The 18,960-nt window shown below is 35.6% G+C and overlaps 2 protein-coding genes across 3 annotated transcripts; one reads left to right on the plus strand and one right to left on the minus strand.

The window, feature by feature from the left end:
- Positions 1 to 11: 11 nt before the first annotated feature.
- Positions 12 to 7,415, minus strand: psma5 (proteasome 20S subunit alpha 5). Of its 2 annotated transcripts, none has more exons than XM_077203877.1 (10): positions 7,356 to 7,415; positions 4,816 to 4,858; positions 4,443 to 4,509; positions 4,120 to 4,246; positions 3,961 to 4,028; positions 3,714 to 3,821; positions 3,548 to 3,606; positions 1,368 to 1,470; positions 531 to 617; positions 12 to 428 (listed from the first exon to the last, which is right to left on the minus strand). In XM_077203877.1, exons 2-10 carry the CDS (start codon positions 4,842 to 4,844, stop codon positions 351 to 353), a joined length of 726 nt encoding a protein of 241 aa, XP_077059992.1. In that variant the 5' UTR covers positions 4,845 to 4,858; positions 7,356 to 7,415; the 3' UTR covers positions 12 to 350. The 2 variants fall into 2 exon arrangements, with proteins under 2 accessions (XP_077059992.1, XP_077059991.1); XM_077203876.1 differs by lacking the exon at positions 7,356 to 7,415 and adding an exon at positions 5,426 to 6,516.
- Positions 6,436 to 18,644, plus strand: sypl2a (synaptophysin-like 2a). The gene is made up of 6 exons (XM_077203879.1): positions 6,436 to 6,654; positions 6,738 to 6,812; positions 12,140 to 12,246; positions 12,794 to 12,989; positions 14,964 to 15,140; positions 17,021 to 18,644. The coding sequence occupies exons 1-6, from the start codon at positions 6,640 to 6,642 to the stop codon at positions 17,141 to 17,143; spliced, it is 693 nt and encodes a 230-aa protein (XP_077059994.1). The 5' UTR covers positions 6,436 to 6,639; the 3' UTR covers positions 17,144 to 18,644.
- Positions 18,645 to 18,960: the final 316 nt, after the last annotated feature.

Raw genomic sequence — 18,960 nt, forward strand, 5'->3', positions numbered from 1 at the left:
ACCACATGATATTTCCTTTTTTTTTCTTTATTAGCCTATAAATGACTCATAAAAGAAGAAACCAAACTCATCAGTTTTTTTAACAACAGTTTATTATCGCAGTGATTGGTAACAAAAAGAACCCCCCATTTAATTCAACTACAAGATCTGCTGTCCTGTGCTTGTACAGAACTATAGAAATGTTGGGATTGACAGAAGAAGAAGAAAAAAAGTAAAAATACTCAATTCCTGTCTGAACAGGCAAACCGTAGGATGCAGCCAGAGTATTACGAATGCAATTGCTGTGTGTTGATTCACACAAGATTACACAGAATTTTTTGTAATGAACATCAGTCAGGCTTAGCACAGCTCTAGATATCCTTGATGACATCCTCAAGCTCTTCTTTTGTGTACATGTGAAAGGTCTTGCCGGGTTCTACTGTGGCAAGCTGCAGGCAGAAAAAAGGAAATTGTCAGACCTTTAAATACTTTTGAATTAAATTATATTTCACATGACCGACACCATGTGAGGTGAAGTGTTTGTGCATTACCTCAATGTTAGTGGCATTGAGTTTCTCCTCCATCACTTGTTTCAGAATAGTGAGAGAAGACTTGATGGCATCCTTTAACGTCATGGACTGAAAAAAATAAAGAGATATTTTATGAATGTTTACTGGGAAACAGAAGCGACAAGTGTAGTGTGATTTTTTTTTTTTCAAAGCAGTTCGATTTATGAAGAAGTCTTTTGGACACTGGCCGCTGCTTATTAGATTGCAGGGTCACATGGCTGAGTCTTGTGACTAAAGTTACACTAGTAGAGGCATGACATGCTGGAATGGAAAGATGGGTGGGGTGGATTTAAAAAGGGACTCCGATTTCCTGAGCACGTGGCTCAATTTGCTGCTGTAGGAACACTTTTCTCTGTGAGAATATCATCTTGATATAACCTGGCTGTGGCATTATGGATCAGATGGCTAAGTTAGAGCTTAGAATGTTCTTATATAAACATGGAGATAATTTTCCATTATATAAAAGTACATAACTATATAATATAATATATTTTACAAGTTAGTTGACCCCAAATTGCCTATATTTGCCTTTAGAATTAAATTATACAAGTTATGATGCAAAAATGGTTGCTGGGCTAGCGCGATTTTTTTTTTTTTTTATTCAATATTTACTCAATATCAAATCAGATTTAAAGACAAATCCCTAAGATGTTTCAGATACAAAAATAATGCTACTTTTGAAAGTTTGTGCAGGCTCAAGGGATGTGCATTCAACTTGAGCATCAAAACTGAGCCATCAGATTACCATTTCATTATTAATTTCACCATAAAACCTTAAAAGGTAAATGGAGATAAAGAGGAGAGAGTGGGTAAACAAACCTTGTGGTAAACCTCCTGCAGAGAGCTCTGAGCACCTTCAGATGCTGAGCCAATAGCCCTGGCATCACACTGGACAAAAGTGCCAGAAGGATCCATGTGGTATCTGAAGAAAAAAAAAAGAAAAGAAAAAAGATTAGTGTGATTTACATACTATACAAACCAAACAAGTCTGTACAAGTGCCAAAGAAAGAAAAACCCAGGTATTCAGAACTCCTCTGAACTTTTTATGGAATAATTGAATAATAATTATAATGTTTTTGATAAGGATTTCTTCTAGAACTACACAATTCTAATTCCGTTTTTGTGATTGCAAATTAAAATGTTCTTTATTATTATAAAAGAAGAATGTGCTGCAATTCACTCTGAAACATGCAGCGCATATATTAATTTAATTGAATCACAGCCTTGACAATAACAATTGATAATCGCACTAAGCGATATAGCAATTTCAGTGTTATTCTGATTAATCATGCATCCTTAAAATTTTAATAATTATAATGTAATTATATATGTAATTATAATATTTTTATACTGATTTCTTGTAGAAGTGCATGATGCAAGAAAAAATATTGAAATTTTGTTTATTTATGTTTGTTTAACATAAAATAAAATAAATTAAAAACTCAAGGTTTGCGGTGCTTAGTTGAACTGCACAATTTGGCGAAAATAAAAAAATTCAGAACAAAGAACACTGCCAGGATTCAATCTGAAATATGCAGCACATTTACTTAAATCAAAGCCTTGGCGATTTGATAACCGCACTAAGCCCTACTGCAATTTCTGTTTATTCTAATTAATCATGTATCCCCATTTTCTATGCATAGTAGGGGTGGAACGGTTCACAAAACCCTCGGTTCGGTTTGTATCACGCCTCGGTGGTCACGGTTTTTGGTTAGATTCGGTATACATTGTTAATGTTTTGTTTCTTTTTAACACTTTAGCAATACCATACATCAGCATAAAACAGTGGTTCTCAACTCCAGTCCTCAGGACCCACTGCTCTGCATATTGTGTATGTCTCCCTTATTTAACACACCTGATTCAGATCATCAGCTCGTTACGATAGACTCCATTAACTGTACTGAGTCTGTCAGATAAGAGAGACATACAAAATGTGCAGAGCAGTGGGTCCCGAGGACTGGAGCTGAGAACCACTGCCATAAAATATATAGCCTTATAATCAACCATTTACAGTATTTAAAAAATAAGTTATTCTCAAGGTCATGTAATGAAAGAACAAAGAAAGAGGCAGCTTGATCTTAGGAACAGACACATTATTGTGACACTGACAATCATAAATTAAATCAGCTATGAGATACAGCAAGAGGGGAGATGTTGTTAATTAACAGGCTTTTCATTTATTTGTAATTTTTTTTTTTACAATTGTTGGCAAAATTGTGAACAAAAACACTTATTGTCAAATTTAAAGAATAGGCTTTCATGGAACTGTCAGTGCCTACATTTATAACAGTGTTGTTACAGTAAGTTTGTGGTGGCTTTAAAAAATGAATCTTTAAATGACGAAAAATAACGTCAAGCTGTAGATTTTTATGGTGACATTCAAATGCTTCGGGTAGTAGTTGTTCTTTCCTACCCCGGCTTTCTCTTTCTTTCGCTGTCAGTTGACACCTTGGGGTGATGTCTCCACAGATGAGCTAACATATTAGAAGTGTACCATTAGTATAAGCAACACAACTTGCAACTTGCTTGCAAACTGTGGCGGCTTTATTCACCACTTTCTTACTAAATCCAAAATGATCCCACACAGTAGACTGAAACGATACTGTCGGTGCCTCCTCTAAAAACTCTGAGCGGCTTGCCATTTCTGCAGTTGACCTGCTGCACCCGACACTCCTAACATCCGCCTTCATGCCAAATGATAAAAAACGAATTACGCTGCGCGTGGACGGACCCGAACAATACACACGTGTCTCGAACCGTGACAAGTGAATTGAACGTTTCACATTTTTTTCATGAACCGTTCCACCCCTAATGTATAGATATGTATAGATTCTAATATCTAGATAAAGGTCATTCTTCATCTTACCCGTACATCAAGCAGGGTAAAACTTTAAAAATAAAACAAACCAGCAAAATTCATAATTGTTTTAAATATCGACTGCAACTAAATCCTGCACATTTTCCTAGCTAAATACTAAAAACAAAAGAAGTATACTTACAGCTGAGGTCCTTTCTCATCAACGCCACCAAAAAGCAGAGCGACACCAAAAGGACGGCTCTAAAGTTAAAAAAAGAGGAACATTTGTATTCAAACCAAAACTAGAGACTACCGTCCTCAGTGAACTAAAAACAAGTGCAATAAAAGTGAAGCCCAATGGCTCTTACCATAGCGCCAGGGTCAGCGTCTTCCTCTCCAAACTGCAGAGCGAGGTTAGACACGGCCTGCGTTACGCTCTCCACCGTCATCGTCTCATTGTAGGTAAACCAATGGTTCTGCAGAAACACTAGAATGCTTACAATATAATCTTTTGCATTTGGAGTGAAAACTTTTTCTGCCACCTGTACACAATTATTACTGAATGAGACGCTTTGGCTTTGGTGACAATACGGATTATGAAGAAACTTCACTGACCTGCGTTTCCACTCTTGCTTTGTCAATTAGCGTTTTAGCATCAGCTATTAAGCCACTCATGGCACAGCCTGTATGAAGAAATGAACATGATCATTCACAGCTAGCTTTATTACCCTTATCCTCACAGAGAATATGTAATATAATAAAAGTTTGTCGAACCAATATGAGTGTCGATCTCTACAATCTTTTCAATGCTGCTGGGCTCCATCAGAGGAGAGGTTATTCTCTTCTCCACAGCGAGACACACTCCCTCTGATGTCTGAATGCCAATGGCTGTGGACCCCAACTGGAAAGACGAGCAAAGCAAATCAGTAACGACATTCACTTCTTACAACATGAGAAAGCTGAGAAAAACACAATATTCTGGTAATAAGAAGTGCTACGTATCATATTACAAGTATCACATATTATATAATCTTATTATTCTAGTAGACAGTGTTAGTAAAACTCAATATATTATTGAATATACAGAAAATATTTACCTTGATGGCTTCAATGGCATATTCTACTTGAAAAAGCCTTCCCTCTGGTGAGAAAGTGTTAACTCCTCTGAGGATGGGGGAAAAAAGTCAATAAGATACAGTAAGCTTTTTTAAAATCTGTATTTATAATAGCTTTTATACACTGTAATAAACCGTAGAGTTGAGGCATTTATTATAGGCAAAACAAAACTGAAAGTGAAAGTTTCAAGACAAGATGGTGACATTAACTTACATGCTTTGAAGAGATGCGTGTAATATATATATATATATATATATATATATATACACACACACACACACACACCGCAAGCACGAAAAGACGTCAATAGCAGTGAAAGCATAAAGTATAAATAAAGGTCATTCTTTATCTTACCTGTCATATTCTGATCTTGTTAGGAACATTTTGAAATGCAAATCTATAAAAATGAATACGAGATTGTTAAAACAGACCTGGATAATCAAACTTTAAATTAAGTAGCACAAAACAACAGCTTGCTATGTAAGCAGCGCGAAGTTGGCATTGGAGTGCATAAATAACCAATCAGAGACCGGCAACCCTTCCACTGATTGGATGATTTTGAGATGAAAGGCGGGACTAAGAGTCAACTATCTATTTGATTGGTCGAACCACCATTCACTCAATGACAAGGCATGTTTCATTTTAACCTAGTCATTCATAGATGAGCGCTTTAAAAATACTCCCAGCGCATTTATTTTCATCTATGCACTTTTAAAAACCCTAATTGAGCACATTGAGCAGTTTTCCCATTAGATTTGTATACATTTCGTTCTTTATTTTGATTAAAACATGAGAGAATCCATACACATGAGCATCTGCCCGATAGCTAACCGATTTACTACTAAATAAACAACACACAGGCCGTTAAAACAACTTTATATAATATGCTTTGTTGTTTCAAATGCTTTTGTATGTAGAATTGAGACTTGCTGCAGTAGAGCACAACAATAAATGAATTTCTTACCTTCTGCAGTGGAGGGTGAGTTTGCTAGTTTCAACAGTGCAGGAAGTGTTTATACATAATCGCCCGACAAAAACGTTCAAGGCAACTTAGGTTCCTACCCTTTAGCACACTGGCTATGAGTGGTCGTAATACTTTATTGTGCCATATATCACGACGATATGAATATGGCCTATATATGTCGTAAAAAAAATAATTATTTACAAATAAAAGACACCAAAATGTTTAAAATCAAATTATAACATAAGTGAAATTAAACTTAAGGGGGTTAATAATGTCTATTGCAAGTCATTTAAGGGATGAAATACAATTTTCCAATAATTTTTAAATGCCACAAAATTGTACATGAAACTGTAAATAAAACGTACCTATAATAAAAATTCGGCCTTTTGTGTGTGCATGGATGTGCATCAGATATATTTTCTTCTGCATTTTAAATGTATATAAATATTTATACTTATATTTGAAAAATAACATAAGCTTTTATTGCAAAGTGTATTTGAGCTTTATTAAACTTTAGGGATTCTGCTGCTTTTTTCTCATGTAGCCTACCTCTATTTTTTTTCAGTCCAATACTAAATACAATATTGTTACTAATGCTGGTACCTATTAAATGGAAAATATTTGTGATTTCTTAGGATAAAATGGGTAATTTTCCCCATAATTATAACATTATATTCGTCCATCATAATATCCATCATTTAAGATATTTAAGAGGTCAACATTTTAGATGATAATATTTCTGGGTTTTTTAGGCATTTATTTAGAGAACATCAAATTAAACAATGTTTATTGTAAATACACATAACAAAGGTTACGCTGAAATTATCTTTGAATAAAGATGTGTGTTCTTAATATTTTTATTTATTAACTTGTGCTATTTTACAAAAGCAGTTTATTCATAACCACCAATAAAAGCTCAATCTTTTGCTGATTTAGGCCTATTTTTTAGCCTACATGTTTCTCTGTTTCTGGATGGATCTGGCAACACTGCAGTGCATTTACGCGTGTATGTCACTTTAAGAGAAAGTTGAAATCACGTGTTTCACTGTAGAAAGTTTGACAAGTTGGTCGACACAAGTCTTCTATTTTTCCCGCTAGCGAAAACCTTTAACGTCACTGTCGTGTGTCCTCTTTTTCTGTTAATAACGAAATCAGAAACTATCCTGGAATCGAAGTCTTTTCTATTAGCTACAATATAAAAACACGCCCAAAACATGGAAATCTTACAGGTAATAAACTAACAGCCGTTTGGTGATCTTTTCCGCTCAGGAAATCGATTGAAGGATTTCGTCTTTATTTTCTCCACTTACAGAAAGTCATGTCGGGTTTTAGTCTGGATTTGGGACCTGTGAAAGAGCCACTGGGATTTATCCGAATCCTGGAATGGGTGAGTTGTTGCGATCATTCAACAGATCCAAATGTCACAATGTATATTTTGATGGGACGTTCAGTATGACAATTGATACACCCTTGCAGATGTCTTTAAACACTGTATTATGCGATCATATCCACGCACCTTTAGTTTAAACGATGATATAAGTTCGTTTCAGTCACATATGGTGCTGTTGTTTTGTCAATAAGGGGCAACACCCATGTCAATTTAATGACAACTGGATCAAAACTGGTATATTTTACATTATTAAGGTCATCTCTATACATATACACATCTTTACATGTGTCATCAGATAGGGATTGTGCTGTAGAAATCTTCTCAAGCATACAAATGCATGCAAATTTATACAAGTCCTGCCTTGCACACTGTCTCTTGAGAATTAAATGGTGTTTACATTGCCAACTGTAGGAGCAACCAAGATAGGCATGTTTGCCACATGTGCATAAGAGGCTCCTATGGTGGACTTTAGACTAATACTACATATACCACTTCAAACAATGGAAAATCTAGGCTATAAAGGCTATAAAACGCACCTACCTGCAGGGTTCTCCGGCTGATGTGGGTAACTAGGCCTCGACTCACTCTCTGGAGGTCATTAACCTACTAAGAAATCAGGCTGAATATGAAATTAAATTTTTGATTCAGTCTGATCTGATTTACGTGCTATACAATTAAGTTTAAGTTTAGATAAAAGTTTAATAGATTCTAGAATGTAGAAGCTTTCCTCAGAATGGCATCTCGGCTACTTTTGCATGGCTTGCGAGCTAAATATATTTTTGTTTGTCCTCAGTTTAGTTGTAGGCTCGACTTAAATTCAATCCAGTTGGTCTGATATAGTTTAGAATTCAGGAAGTAGAAGCTAACTGCCACAAAATTCAGTGTTGATATTATACACTATGCGTAAACACAGACGTAAATATCTGACAGCACTGATACCAGCCAAGATCATTTTTAGAAGTGATGTTGTATGTTCAGAAAAGCATCTCCTGTAAAGTTGGCATGAAACGGAAGTTACAATAGTCTTTCCTTCCCTATTTATATATCTATATCAGAGTTAAACGGCTTCTCGAACAATTTTGTCCATGATTTGTCCATTGGGAATGGTTGGATGGTTGTGGTTTGCTATTGGTCCATCTCATGTGAGTGACAGGTTGCCCCGCCCTCGCGCCAGTAAACGCGTCACCAGAGAAGAGAATTGTGATGGGAAGTCCGATTCTTTTCCGCAAAGTTCGTTTCAATGAACCGGTTCAAAAAACTATTCACCAGTTACATAATCACGCAATTATGTAACATATACGCAATGCTATTATTATAAAGCACCCGATAATGATGTTAAACACAGATGCTTTACATCTATAGTGAATTAATTAGTCTTAATCAACTTACCTTTTTACATAAACCATGCAAAAACCATTAAAATACTCTTTAATTTCGGCTCCTGCCTCAAGTCAACTGCTCAGTTTACGCTTGCTTGCATCAGCAGCTCATCGGTTCTTTGTCCGAACTGTCTCCTCGGTTCAGCGTGCTGATGACTCGTGAACTGTTGTAACCATTAACTGACTCTTGAACTGTTATCAGTATAGTGCTGTTGACTCAATCCGTTCTATTTGTTACACTTGACATCAGAAACATACATTTTGCCCCCTTAATGAAACCTTCGGCAGACAGTTCCCAGCATGTGTGACGTATCCGTACTCTTCTCAGTTCAGTTTACTGTTGTACTTAATGGAACGCTGGAGTTGGCAAAAACCGGCATTATAGGTCATAGGATCATATACTCCTGGATATTGGCTTATTTCGAGACTGTGTGAGTGTCAGGCACGCCCGAAAGTGAGTTTTGATTGAGTAACTTGTAAATCTGTGCTGACTTGAGTCGTGAACGTTTTGAGACGGGCACATGCATTTAAAAAATAGTAATGTGCACGGATAAATCATTTATAATAGTGATGTGAAGTGACGTGAAGGCAAGGTATAGTAGTAACCCATACTCGGAATTTGTCCTCTGCATTTAACCCATCCATGTCAGTGGAGCAGTGAGTAGTGAACACACACACACACACACACACACACACACACACACACACACACACACACACACACACACACGCACTGCAAACCATAGACACACAAACCCAGAGCAGTGGGCAGCCATCTTTGCGGTAGTTCAAGTTCATTTTATTTATATAGCACATTTTACAACAGCCACCGACTGACCAAAGTGCTTTATAGAAAAGCAGAATTAAAAAAGAAATACCTGCATAACAACATAACACAAATAAGCGCAGCAAAGCTAAGAGCAGCCTTAAAACAGGAGTAGCAAAACGGTATGAGACTCAAATATAAAACATTTTTGCTGTAGCGCCCAGTTAGATGCCTTGCTCAAGGGCACCTCAGTAACCTTCGGCTTACCAGTCTGACTCTCCAACCATTAGGCCACGACAGCAATATTCCATGAATAAAAAAAAGAATTGTCCATTTTGATTTCTTGGTGACTTTAAATGTCGTCTAGGCCTTTGCCTCTTGGCGACATCTTTTTTCTTCTCTCACCTGGCAGGTTTTACATCTCTTTAGATTTTGCCAGACCCTTTGTAAACATTTGCACTTAGTTTTGCTTTGCCTTTGCAAATCATTATAATTCCGAACGTACAAGGTGGTAAAGAAAAGAAAAGGTGCAATTTAACACTATAGTGTGTTGTTTTGGATCCTTTGTATGGAGGTAATGGAATTTCAGCAACTTAATCCAGGCGCTGTTTACAGGGGGGACACATTTCATCACAAGCTCATTTGAAGTAATCCCAGAAAACCCACAGAGCAATATAATTTGACTTGCATAAGGTGTAAATGAAGCTGTTATCTCATTAAGTTAGAGATTACATTTGGAGATCTAGACAAGCTGAACTGGAATTCGGAAATAAATTGGTGGTTCTTTAAGGTGTAACAGGTCTGGCGTTAGCTGCGTAAAAGTGCTTGGATGTGGAGGAGGATATGGTTAATAGACTTTTTGCAATTCAGGACATTCTCACGAAAAAATGCATAAGGAAACAGGCGGTTTGACACATTATTTACGTAAAGCAAGAATGTCAGCCACTCCCTACAAAATCAGCATGTGTCCGCAGTGATGTCCGCTGCTTTTAACAACCACAACCCAGTCTTCCAGAGGCAATACAACAATGGAGAGGAAGTATTGGTGGCTAACAGGTAAATCGACCTCTGATCAGGTTGACCGTGCTGGCACTGGCAGGGACGGTTCATTTACACAAAGACGCTCTTTAATGGTCACTTGCTGTGTGTAGGTGTGCATTCCAGCTTGAACGTGGCATCGGCCCACCATGTGGTTCTGTTTGGTGCCAGGCACCCTTAGTTGGCTCGCTGTGCTTCTCTGTGCCAAGCACCTGCACCACACGCTGACCAGGAATTAAGCCGGAGTCTTGGCGGGGTGAAGATCACACACACCCACTCTTCAGAATGCAGAGTGATTTTCATGGCAGCAAAAATCATGCTATTTTTAGAATCATTTTGGGGTGCAATCCAGACCAGCGTGTCTCAAATATCAGATATCTGGTTTAGTGAAAGAAGAAAACAATCTAGACTCTGCTGGAAAATAGACTGTTAAGTCTGTCCAAGTTTATCTTGATTCATTTATCACTTCAAACATATTAGAGAGAGAGAGAATATATATATATATATATATATATATATATATATATATATACAGAATACTATTTTCTGTATATATATATATATATATACAGAATACTATTTTCTGTGAATTATATAAAAGCTGTCAAGAAATGTCATATTTCAAAAATATCACTGTAAAATGGAAGTCTATTTATATTTTTCAGCCTATAGAAAATATTTTTAATTTTAAGAAATTATAAAATATATACTAATTCACATAAAATATATTTTTCTTAAAGACAATTAGCCCTATTTTTAGGACCATTGTAATATTTTGCACTGTGACCAATTCATTTTTGCAGATCCCAACATTATTTTTTATATATTTTTTACATAAATAATACAGTGGCATTTAATGTGCTTTTATTTAGATGTTCAGTTTTAATTTTAATTTCTGTTAGTAATTTTGTCATATTTATTAGTTTGTGTTTTTTTTTTAAATCTCTTTAGCTTTATTATATTTCAGTTTAAGTAATTTTAGCACCTCAAATTTACTAAAAAAATTTTAACCTTAAATTAGAAAAGTTGATCCCCATTCCCTTATACAAAATTTCTCACAAAGGACTTCTGGGACAGAAATTCTGCATCCCACTATTGTTTTTCCTGTATAATAGCAGCTGTTTCTTAGAAGATCCTTGAATATTTCTTAAACAGGGGGTTCCACAGAGACACTTCAGTGATCAAACAATCCTTGGAATGCTTTTATATATAGCTAAAATGTAAAACTTTAACTTGGTTTGAATATTTGTGTTCCGTTTCCTGACTCTCAATCTGTGAGCATAGCTGTCTTAAAGGGATAGTTCACCTGAAATTAAAGTCTGTCATTTTACCCAAAAGAGTCATATGGTTGGACAATATGAGGGTGAGTAAACTATCGCTTTAAGCATTTTCCCATTAGTTCTTCTTCACAATATGCTTAATCCGAGATCCACAGTGTTCTTCTGTTTTACAGCATGGCTCTTAAAAGTTTATCTTTTGTAATGATTGCTATGAATCCTGTCACTTCTTTTTTTTTTTAAAGCAAGTCACCTTAGAAATAGGAGGAAAGACTGGCTCATAGAGGACTTAAAAAGCCTGCAGAATCTATAAATCAGAGCTGTGCTACTGTAGTTATTCTCACAAATCTCTGCAAAAGCCACTTCCTGTGTGGAAGTGGGGCGTTTGTAAAAGGAAAGCAGGGAACCACTCGCCAGGATATATCTGAGTCAGCAAGGGAAAAAGCATTGACAGATCAAACACTCAATCCATTTCACTCTCATTTATCATTTCACTTCACTGACAGCTGGTTAAAATTCATGTTTTTGAAGTCTTATTTTTTGTATGCTAAAGCTGTTAAACCGTCACTAATAAAATTCAGGTGCAACACATTTTTAAATCCAGATCCTATTCTAGTGTTCAAAATAGAATTCAACTAAATATTTATAATGATCAAACATGAAATGCTTACATGAAATTGCTGAAAATAAATGTTTAGTTAACTCATTACCGAGCATTTTCACATTTTCGACTCTGTAAACTGACCAAGTGTGCATAGTTAAAGTCAGTGTTGCTTTCAGAACCAATATATGACAACTGCTCTGTAATGATTTCATGAAAAATGCTACACAGATGTCTTCTTATCATGATTATTGTGTTTTCAGATTTTCACCATTTGTGCCTTTGCCACCACTGGTGGTTATGTCGGATCCACTGTGCTAACTATCTGTGGTAAAGACGATATCACTGCTCATTTTGGATATCCTTTTAGGTAAAACTACCACATTTCTTTTGTAAATTATTTCAGAATAAAGATATATTTTTTTCATTATTAAAATGCTGTAAGTCATGCAATGAGTTAAGCCATTTGCTATTTGTAGAGAAGCAGCGATACTAAATTTCTCTGCTGATACCAATAGCATATGATTTAGAATGATATCTGCCAATACCATAGTTTGATTTCTCAAGGAAAAAAATCTCTCCAAATAATGCTGTAAACTATACAGGGAATGCTCTCATTTGGTACATTGCTACAATATTAGAGGTTAAAATTAACAACAGAGCTATTATATTCAACTGGTATTTATTTTCAGATATAATAATTACACTCAAATAAAAACTGAAATGTTTCTATGCAACTCAGTTGCACATAAAGGTAGTTTTCATAAACACTTGTAATGCGAATTTATTCAAGCATAATTAACAGTAATTCAGCTCCTCTCTAGTGTTTTATTATGTTACTGGCAGATACATCAGTGCATCTCTAGTATTTTGCTTGACATACAAAACTTGTTAAACATGTGACTCCTACTTATCAGGCTCCCAAGTCAGTCATATGACATTGTTCATTGCAATGGGACCAAGAACGTGACCTACCTGCAGGGAGATTTCTCCTCCTCGGCTGAATTCTTCGTCGCTGTGGGAGTTTTGGGCTTCCTATATTGTACTTTCACCATCATCCTGTACTTGGGCTACCAGCATGTTTACAGGGAGTCTAACCGTGGCCCCACCATTGTGAGTCATCAGTCAATTCATTTTTTTAAAAACATTATGAGTCAATGTGAGTGAACAAATCATTCTGTTTGCGCAATTGTCATTTGTATGAAAGTAAATCAAAGTTTTCTACAGTCAGAGTAAATTCCTCAGTTTATGGCCGACCAATATACATTTTTCAGTAGACGTCTTATGGTAGGGCACCCAATATAATTCCTGTATGATACACTTTAATGGTTGCAAATGTGATGTTTATTTTATTTAAAGTGCCCCTATTAAGCTAAAGGTTCAAAATTTTGTTTGAGGACTTCTACAATAGTTTTACATAGATCCAATGTCAAAAACACTTTAATCTGTTTCACTTTTAAACAGTGTGATTAAGGGTACATTTACATGTCAACCATGTACTAAAAACAGAAAAAAAAATTCCTTTGTGTTTTTCGCATATAGACAACAGTCGAAACAATCCCCATTCACACCCGGATTAAAAACGACTAAAAACGCTGTGTTTTGCATGCCAGGCCAGTAGTTGGCGATGTCACTTTGTAAAGAAACACTACGCAACTATAGACTGAACACGTAAAATACATCGCATTTTTGTAGTTTACACAGAGAAAATAACCGTGCACTTTGAAAACTGGTTTCAAAAGTTTGCGTTTTCAGGCCCCCAAAACGCTATTGTAGTGTAAATGAACAACCAAAAGTTGATAACGGTGTCGTGTAAATGGCCCCTAAACCCCTCCTTTCCGTGAACCTTATCTGCTCTGATTGGTCAGATGGCCCAGTCTGTTGTGATTGGTCTACCGCTTACAGGACGTGTCGGAAACCAAACGCCTCATTACCATATCTGACTTTCTGCTCTGGATCTTCCTCAGTGCTTGATACACAGTGATACCAACAGTAACAATGACGTTGGTTTTACAATATCAATTTGAGTCCTCATCCTTTGGAAGGGCAGCAAAGTGGTTTTGCTTTTGCAGCTCAGAAACAGCGTCTTCTCGACATGGAGACAACACAAACCAAACTCTTCCAGTCTCGGCTACAATTACAGTGTTTGAGGGTGGGCAGGGTTAGCACAAGGTGCTTAAAGTACTTGAATTTGACTTTTTGAAATTTTTTATTTATATTTAAATAGAATATATATGAAATGTAATTTTTTATTTTTGTTGAAGAAAAACCAAAATCTTTTCATGCTAAATTAACAGTGCAGTCCGTCTGTTAATCCCCCATCAGACCTTTCTCGGTACGAAGTACGCCAACAATATAATATAAAGTATTATTTATTGAACAATAATAGCCATTATAAACTTTGTATTTAATATGTTTTATTAAAAACGTTTTACGTTGTATTTTGATACCTTATTTCTGTAATTTGAGTTCTTAAATACTAAAAAATATTGTTTGATAAGTGCGATATCTGATTGTAGTCCTTAAAAAAACTAAAAAGTAGTGCTTGAAAAGTCCTTAAAAGTCCTGGAATTTCATTTTACAGTATCGCTACAAATCCTACAATGAAAACCATTATGCAAATTGGTACAAACCTACATATGTTCATGCAGGAAGTAAGACTGGAATTACGGCGTTTCGTTTTAGGCAGAATCATTCTTTCTTTTGGGAGGCAATAACTCCATTTATCATGCACTTTCCTCTTTAAAACTTTGCAGACCTTTTACATTCACAAACAGCTATATTACACACGGCATGAAAAACATAATAGGGGCACTTTTTAGGAATTTTGTGTACATTGATTATACAGTATTTACACACAATTTGAATAGAAAACAAGTATTCATTGTAAAGCCTGTGCTTTTTGGAACTGACACCGACACTTCTGTTATCTGTCCAAATATTTGTTTCTGTTATACACATCTTCTCATGCGGTTTTCATTTAACTGTTGGACTTTTGTGTGTTTTGACAGCAACTTATATAATTTTCTCCTACAATTTCCATGAACAAGGATTGCTATCCCAAACTTGAATCTGTTTCCTCCCCAGGATCTGATTGTGACTGGGATCTTTGCGTTCTTGTGGCTGGTGTGCTCCTCAGCCTGGGGAAAAGGCTTAACAGATGTCAAGTATGCTACAGATCCTGAAAGGCTCATCAAAAATTGTCTGCCTGATACTTGCACAATGAAGAGCCACCCTTCTATGGGCCGTCTCAATGCCTCTGTGGTAAGGACGATTACTACCTGTTAGTTCTGATCGCATTTTTTTTCTTTCTTCAAATTAAGCCTAGTTAATACCTTGAGCATTTCTTTGGGCAAAATTGTATTAGAGTTGATCTAAACCTGGCCCAACATGTGCCTCACATGTCCTAACATTGCTCTTATATTAGGCAGATCTATTTTTAGTACTTTTAGGTTTTGCACACACCTTCAAACTGACCATGACAGACCGTTTTAATCAATGTGATATGACAGTATTTTTGATAAATTAGGGATAAATGTTTAACCCTGTAAAGCTTACTGTATCACATTTGATACTCAGGCCTCCATATTATGAACATGATCAAAACTTTGCTGAAAAACCTGTTGTACACAATCTACTACATGCCTTCTATTGCCTATCTACTACATGCCTTCTATTGCCTATCTACTACATGCCTTCTATTGCCTGGTTGATAGTTGATACTTTTTAGGAAGTAAAATGCCTTTTAGTATAATTCTAAATGCATCCTATTTTTTCTATGAAATATTTAAGATTTTTAATAAATGAAACTTACAAAGAATAACTTGAAGGAATAAGTTGAAGCAACTTAGGTTTAGGTTGTTTGATGTTTTTTTAGGCCTTCTGACTCCCAGACTTTCTGGCTTTTAATTCTCCATCTGTGATCGTTGAGGAGTCTTTGGCCACTCAAACTTTCCTCCTCACCGTACATTAAGACATTTAGAAACACGTCCTCTTCCTGGCTTATTTGTAACATCTTTAGTTGATTGGAACTTCTTAATTATTGCCCTGATGGTCAAAATGGGGATTTTTGATTCTTTAGCTATTTTCAAACAGCCACTTTCTATTTTGTGATGGAACAACAATCTTTTGATGCACATCAGAACTATATTCTTTGGTTTTATTCACTGTGATGGATGATTAAGGGAATTTGGCCTTTGTGTTTCCTCATATTTAAACGTCTGTGAAACAAGAAGTCATGGCTAGATAATTTCATGTTCGTAGTCACACTGGTGTGCAAAAAAAAGTAAATATTAATGGAAATATACTTCAGAGATATGTTATTCGTAAAAAATTCTAGGGGTGCCAATCATTTTGGCCAACGTGTTTTGTAATAAACATTAATTTCATAATGTGATATCCCCCTCACTTTCAATTATTTTACTTCAATAAAAAGGCCAGATTTTTTTTAATGAAAGAGCAAAAAAGATAAACAATGCAGATTTATTTTTACAGGTATTTTTGATCATATTTACCAGTGTTTATATAATTTCATTTCACTATTGCAATATGAAAAGCCCGTACCATGATGGTAGTTGAGTAAACACAGGGTTTGAGTTTCGAGTTGATGAAACCAAACCAATCCAGTCAGGCTTTGTTGGTACCATGACGCTGATCATCAACTTTCTCTGTCAACTCAGGCTTTGATCCTTAGTTTAGTAGTTTAGGTGTGACATCAGTACTGAACAGCCAATCACATGCTGTGGAACAATGAAACATGCGATTCACTTTTGAAAATGTCTTAAAAAATCATCTGCTATGTAGTTACTTTTAATTTGAAGTAGAAACAGGGGAAGTGACTTTATTGCATCAGACATGCAGCGTAAGTTGTTAATAGACGAACCTCTTTGATTGTGCCTAAAATGCAAGGTTGGCGCAAACTAAACTGAAACATACCAGGCTAGCCGCCTAAACCGGCTTCATGGTATAGCCCTGGTTGTTTGGTTAAAGTTACTTGCACCACGATTTAGAAATAACCTCAAAGACCTGTAGGAGAAAAGTGTGGGTCATTGTGATGATGACATTGTCCTTCTAGTAATTTATTTGTAAGCAGAAATGAGGAGTTGAAGCACTAAATGTATCTTTCTCTTTTCTGTATCTTCTAGCTTTTTGGATTCCTAAACCTGATATTGTGGGCAGGGAACTGCTGGTTCATCTACAAGGAGACTCCGTTTCATAAGCCTGCCAATCCGCCACCCAACGCTGAGGAAGGAGCTTCCACCTCCTAATAAGACAAGACGGCCTCCTTCCTCTCCTGTCCATCCGTTCATCAAGCTGACCACATCATCGTTTGTTCATGCAAAAGCGTTGTTTCACTACATTATAAATGCTATAAGCTGAATTCATAATTTCTTTGAATTTTATTTTTATTTTAGTGTCTGTTTGATGGCACTGTCAGATGATAACTCTGTCAAGCAGGTCGTCTGAAGCAAAGCAAACAAATAAACCAAAATTTATTAGATCAGTAGCATTTCTATTACAACTTACAAGCTAACTTGTGTTCTAGGTTATTGATGTTTTTCTTTTTATTATTAATTTGTCTAATTTGGTATGAAGATGACCTGCATCTCAATAACTCTAAATATCCACTACAATCAACAGACATTGCATTTGAGAGCTCTCATGTGAGCACTTAAAACACTAGCACTCTAATATCTTGCTCTAGACATTTAAAGCTTGACTTTTTTTTCCCCTGTAGTTTTTAAAAACTATTTATTGGTTTAAGTGCCTTTTCATTTACGGTCACGATAGGATGTTTTTGCACACCCAAAACACCTTTGACAACTAAGTCACCTTACTTTTGTCAGAAAAGGACAAACTGAGAAAGAAAAAATTCATCTTGGCTTTAGCCATAAAGCCTCTGATATTTAGTCTATAACCTTTATTTTACATCCTTGTGTGAATTTTCTGAGTTGACTCATTTTGAAGTGGTATTTGGTAATAATAATTTCTACGCCAAAGGCCATATTTCATTTGCTATCAGGAAAAATATGTTCAACAGAAGAAAACACTTGTTTAATTGTTTTTCTACTGTTCAGAGTAGTCATGTTGTCATTATTTGTATTTGGCTGTTTGACTTGACACTGTAAATGATGCGTTTGTATCACGTGGGTTGATGTTTTTATTTGCAGAAAGAACATTTAAACTTGTGCATCTGTGGCATGTTATACCATCTTATTTTTATTTTTATTTTTTTTACAGAAAAATACATTTATGGGGATTGCATTCAGTTTAATCCTGAAATATAGAGTCATTGTTCAATAGCTGTGATTTGTCTGTGTGCAGCTTATGTTCTGTTGAAAATTGATTGGTATTTGTTTAATTTTAAATTGGTGATTTTTTTATTATATTCTTAAGTAGTTGTTTTTAATCATAAGATTAACTTTCAAATTAATATTCACTGGCACATCTAAAGTATTTAATCAAATTACCTGGTATGTCAACATAGCTAAAAAAGTAGACTTAAACATTAAATTATTAATATAAATGACTATAGTTGTGATTAAAGGGAAAAAGTTCAAAGTGCCATCTAAAAATCTCAAAAGAATTTCCTCATGTCACATACTGTCTTATTTTTGTCCTGAATCAATCCTCAATTTTGGTTGTGTATTTTGGAAAAATATAGGCCTACATTTGTGTTGTTGTGTTTTTGTATCTCTATGCTAAGTTCAGAAGGAAAATCTCCACGAAGGCTGATTTTCGTTAGTATTAAAAGAGGAGAGCTGTAAATATTGGTTCGTGTTTTATTTCCAAAAGGCTGCTGTTTACTACATAACCACTAGGTGGTAGTGTTGTAAACGCAATAAAGTAATCAAACTAAATCACACTCATAAACTCAAGAGGGGGGGGGGGGGGGGGGGGGGTGAAGATAATAAAAAATAGGCAAAATCACAACACACGTGAATGATAAACGTGTGCATTGCTGATGTTCTCCATGCTTTCTAACCAGAATACCAACGATTAAGTAAATGAAAAAATCGAGACAGATATTTCTCTTATTTTAGAACCATTCAGATTTATTTTTGTTTTGCAAGTGGTTAATCAT

The sequence above is a fragment of the Siphateles boraxobius genome, unplaced genomic scaffold, assembly GCF_051911475.1.
Source record: "Siphateles boraxobius isolate OS27281-9 unplaced genomic scaffold, OSU_SipBor_1 5, whole genome shotgun sequence".
Lineage (NCBI taxonomy): Eukaryota > Metazoa > Chordata > Actinopteri > Cypriniformes > Leuciscidae > Siphateles > Siphateles boraxobius.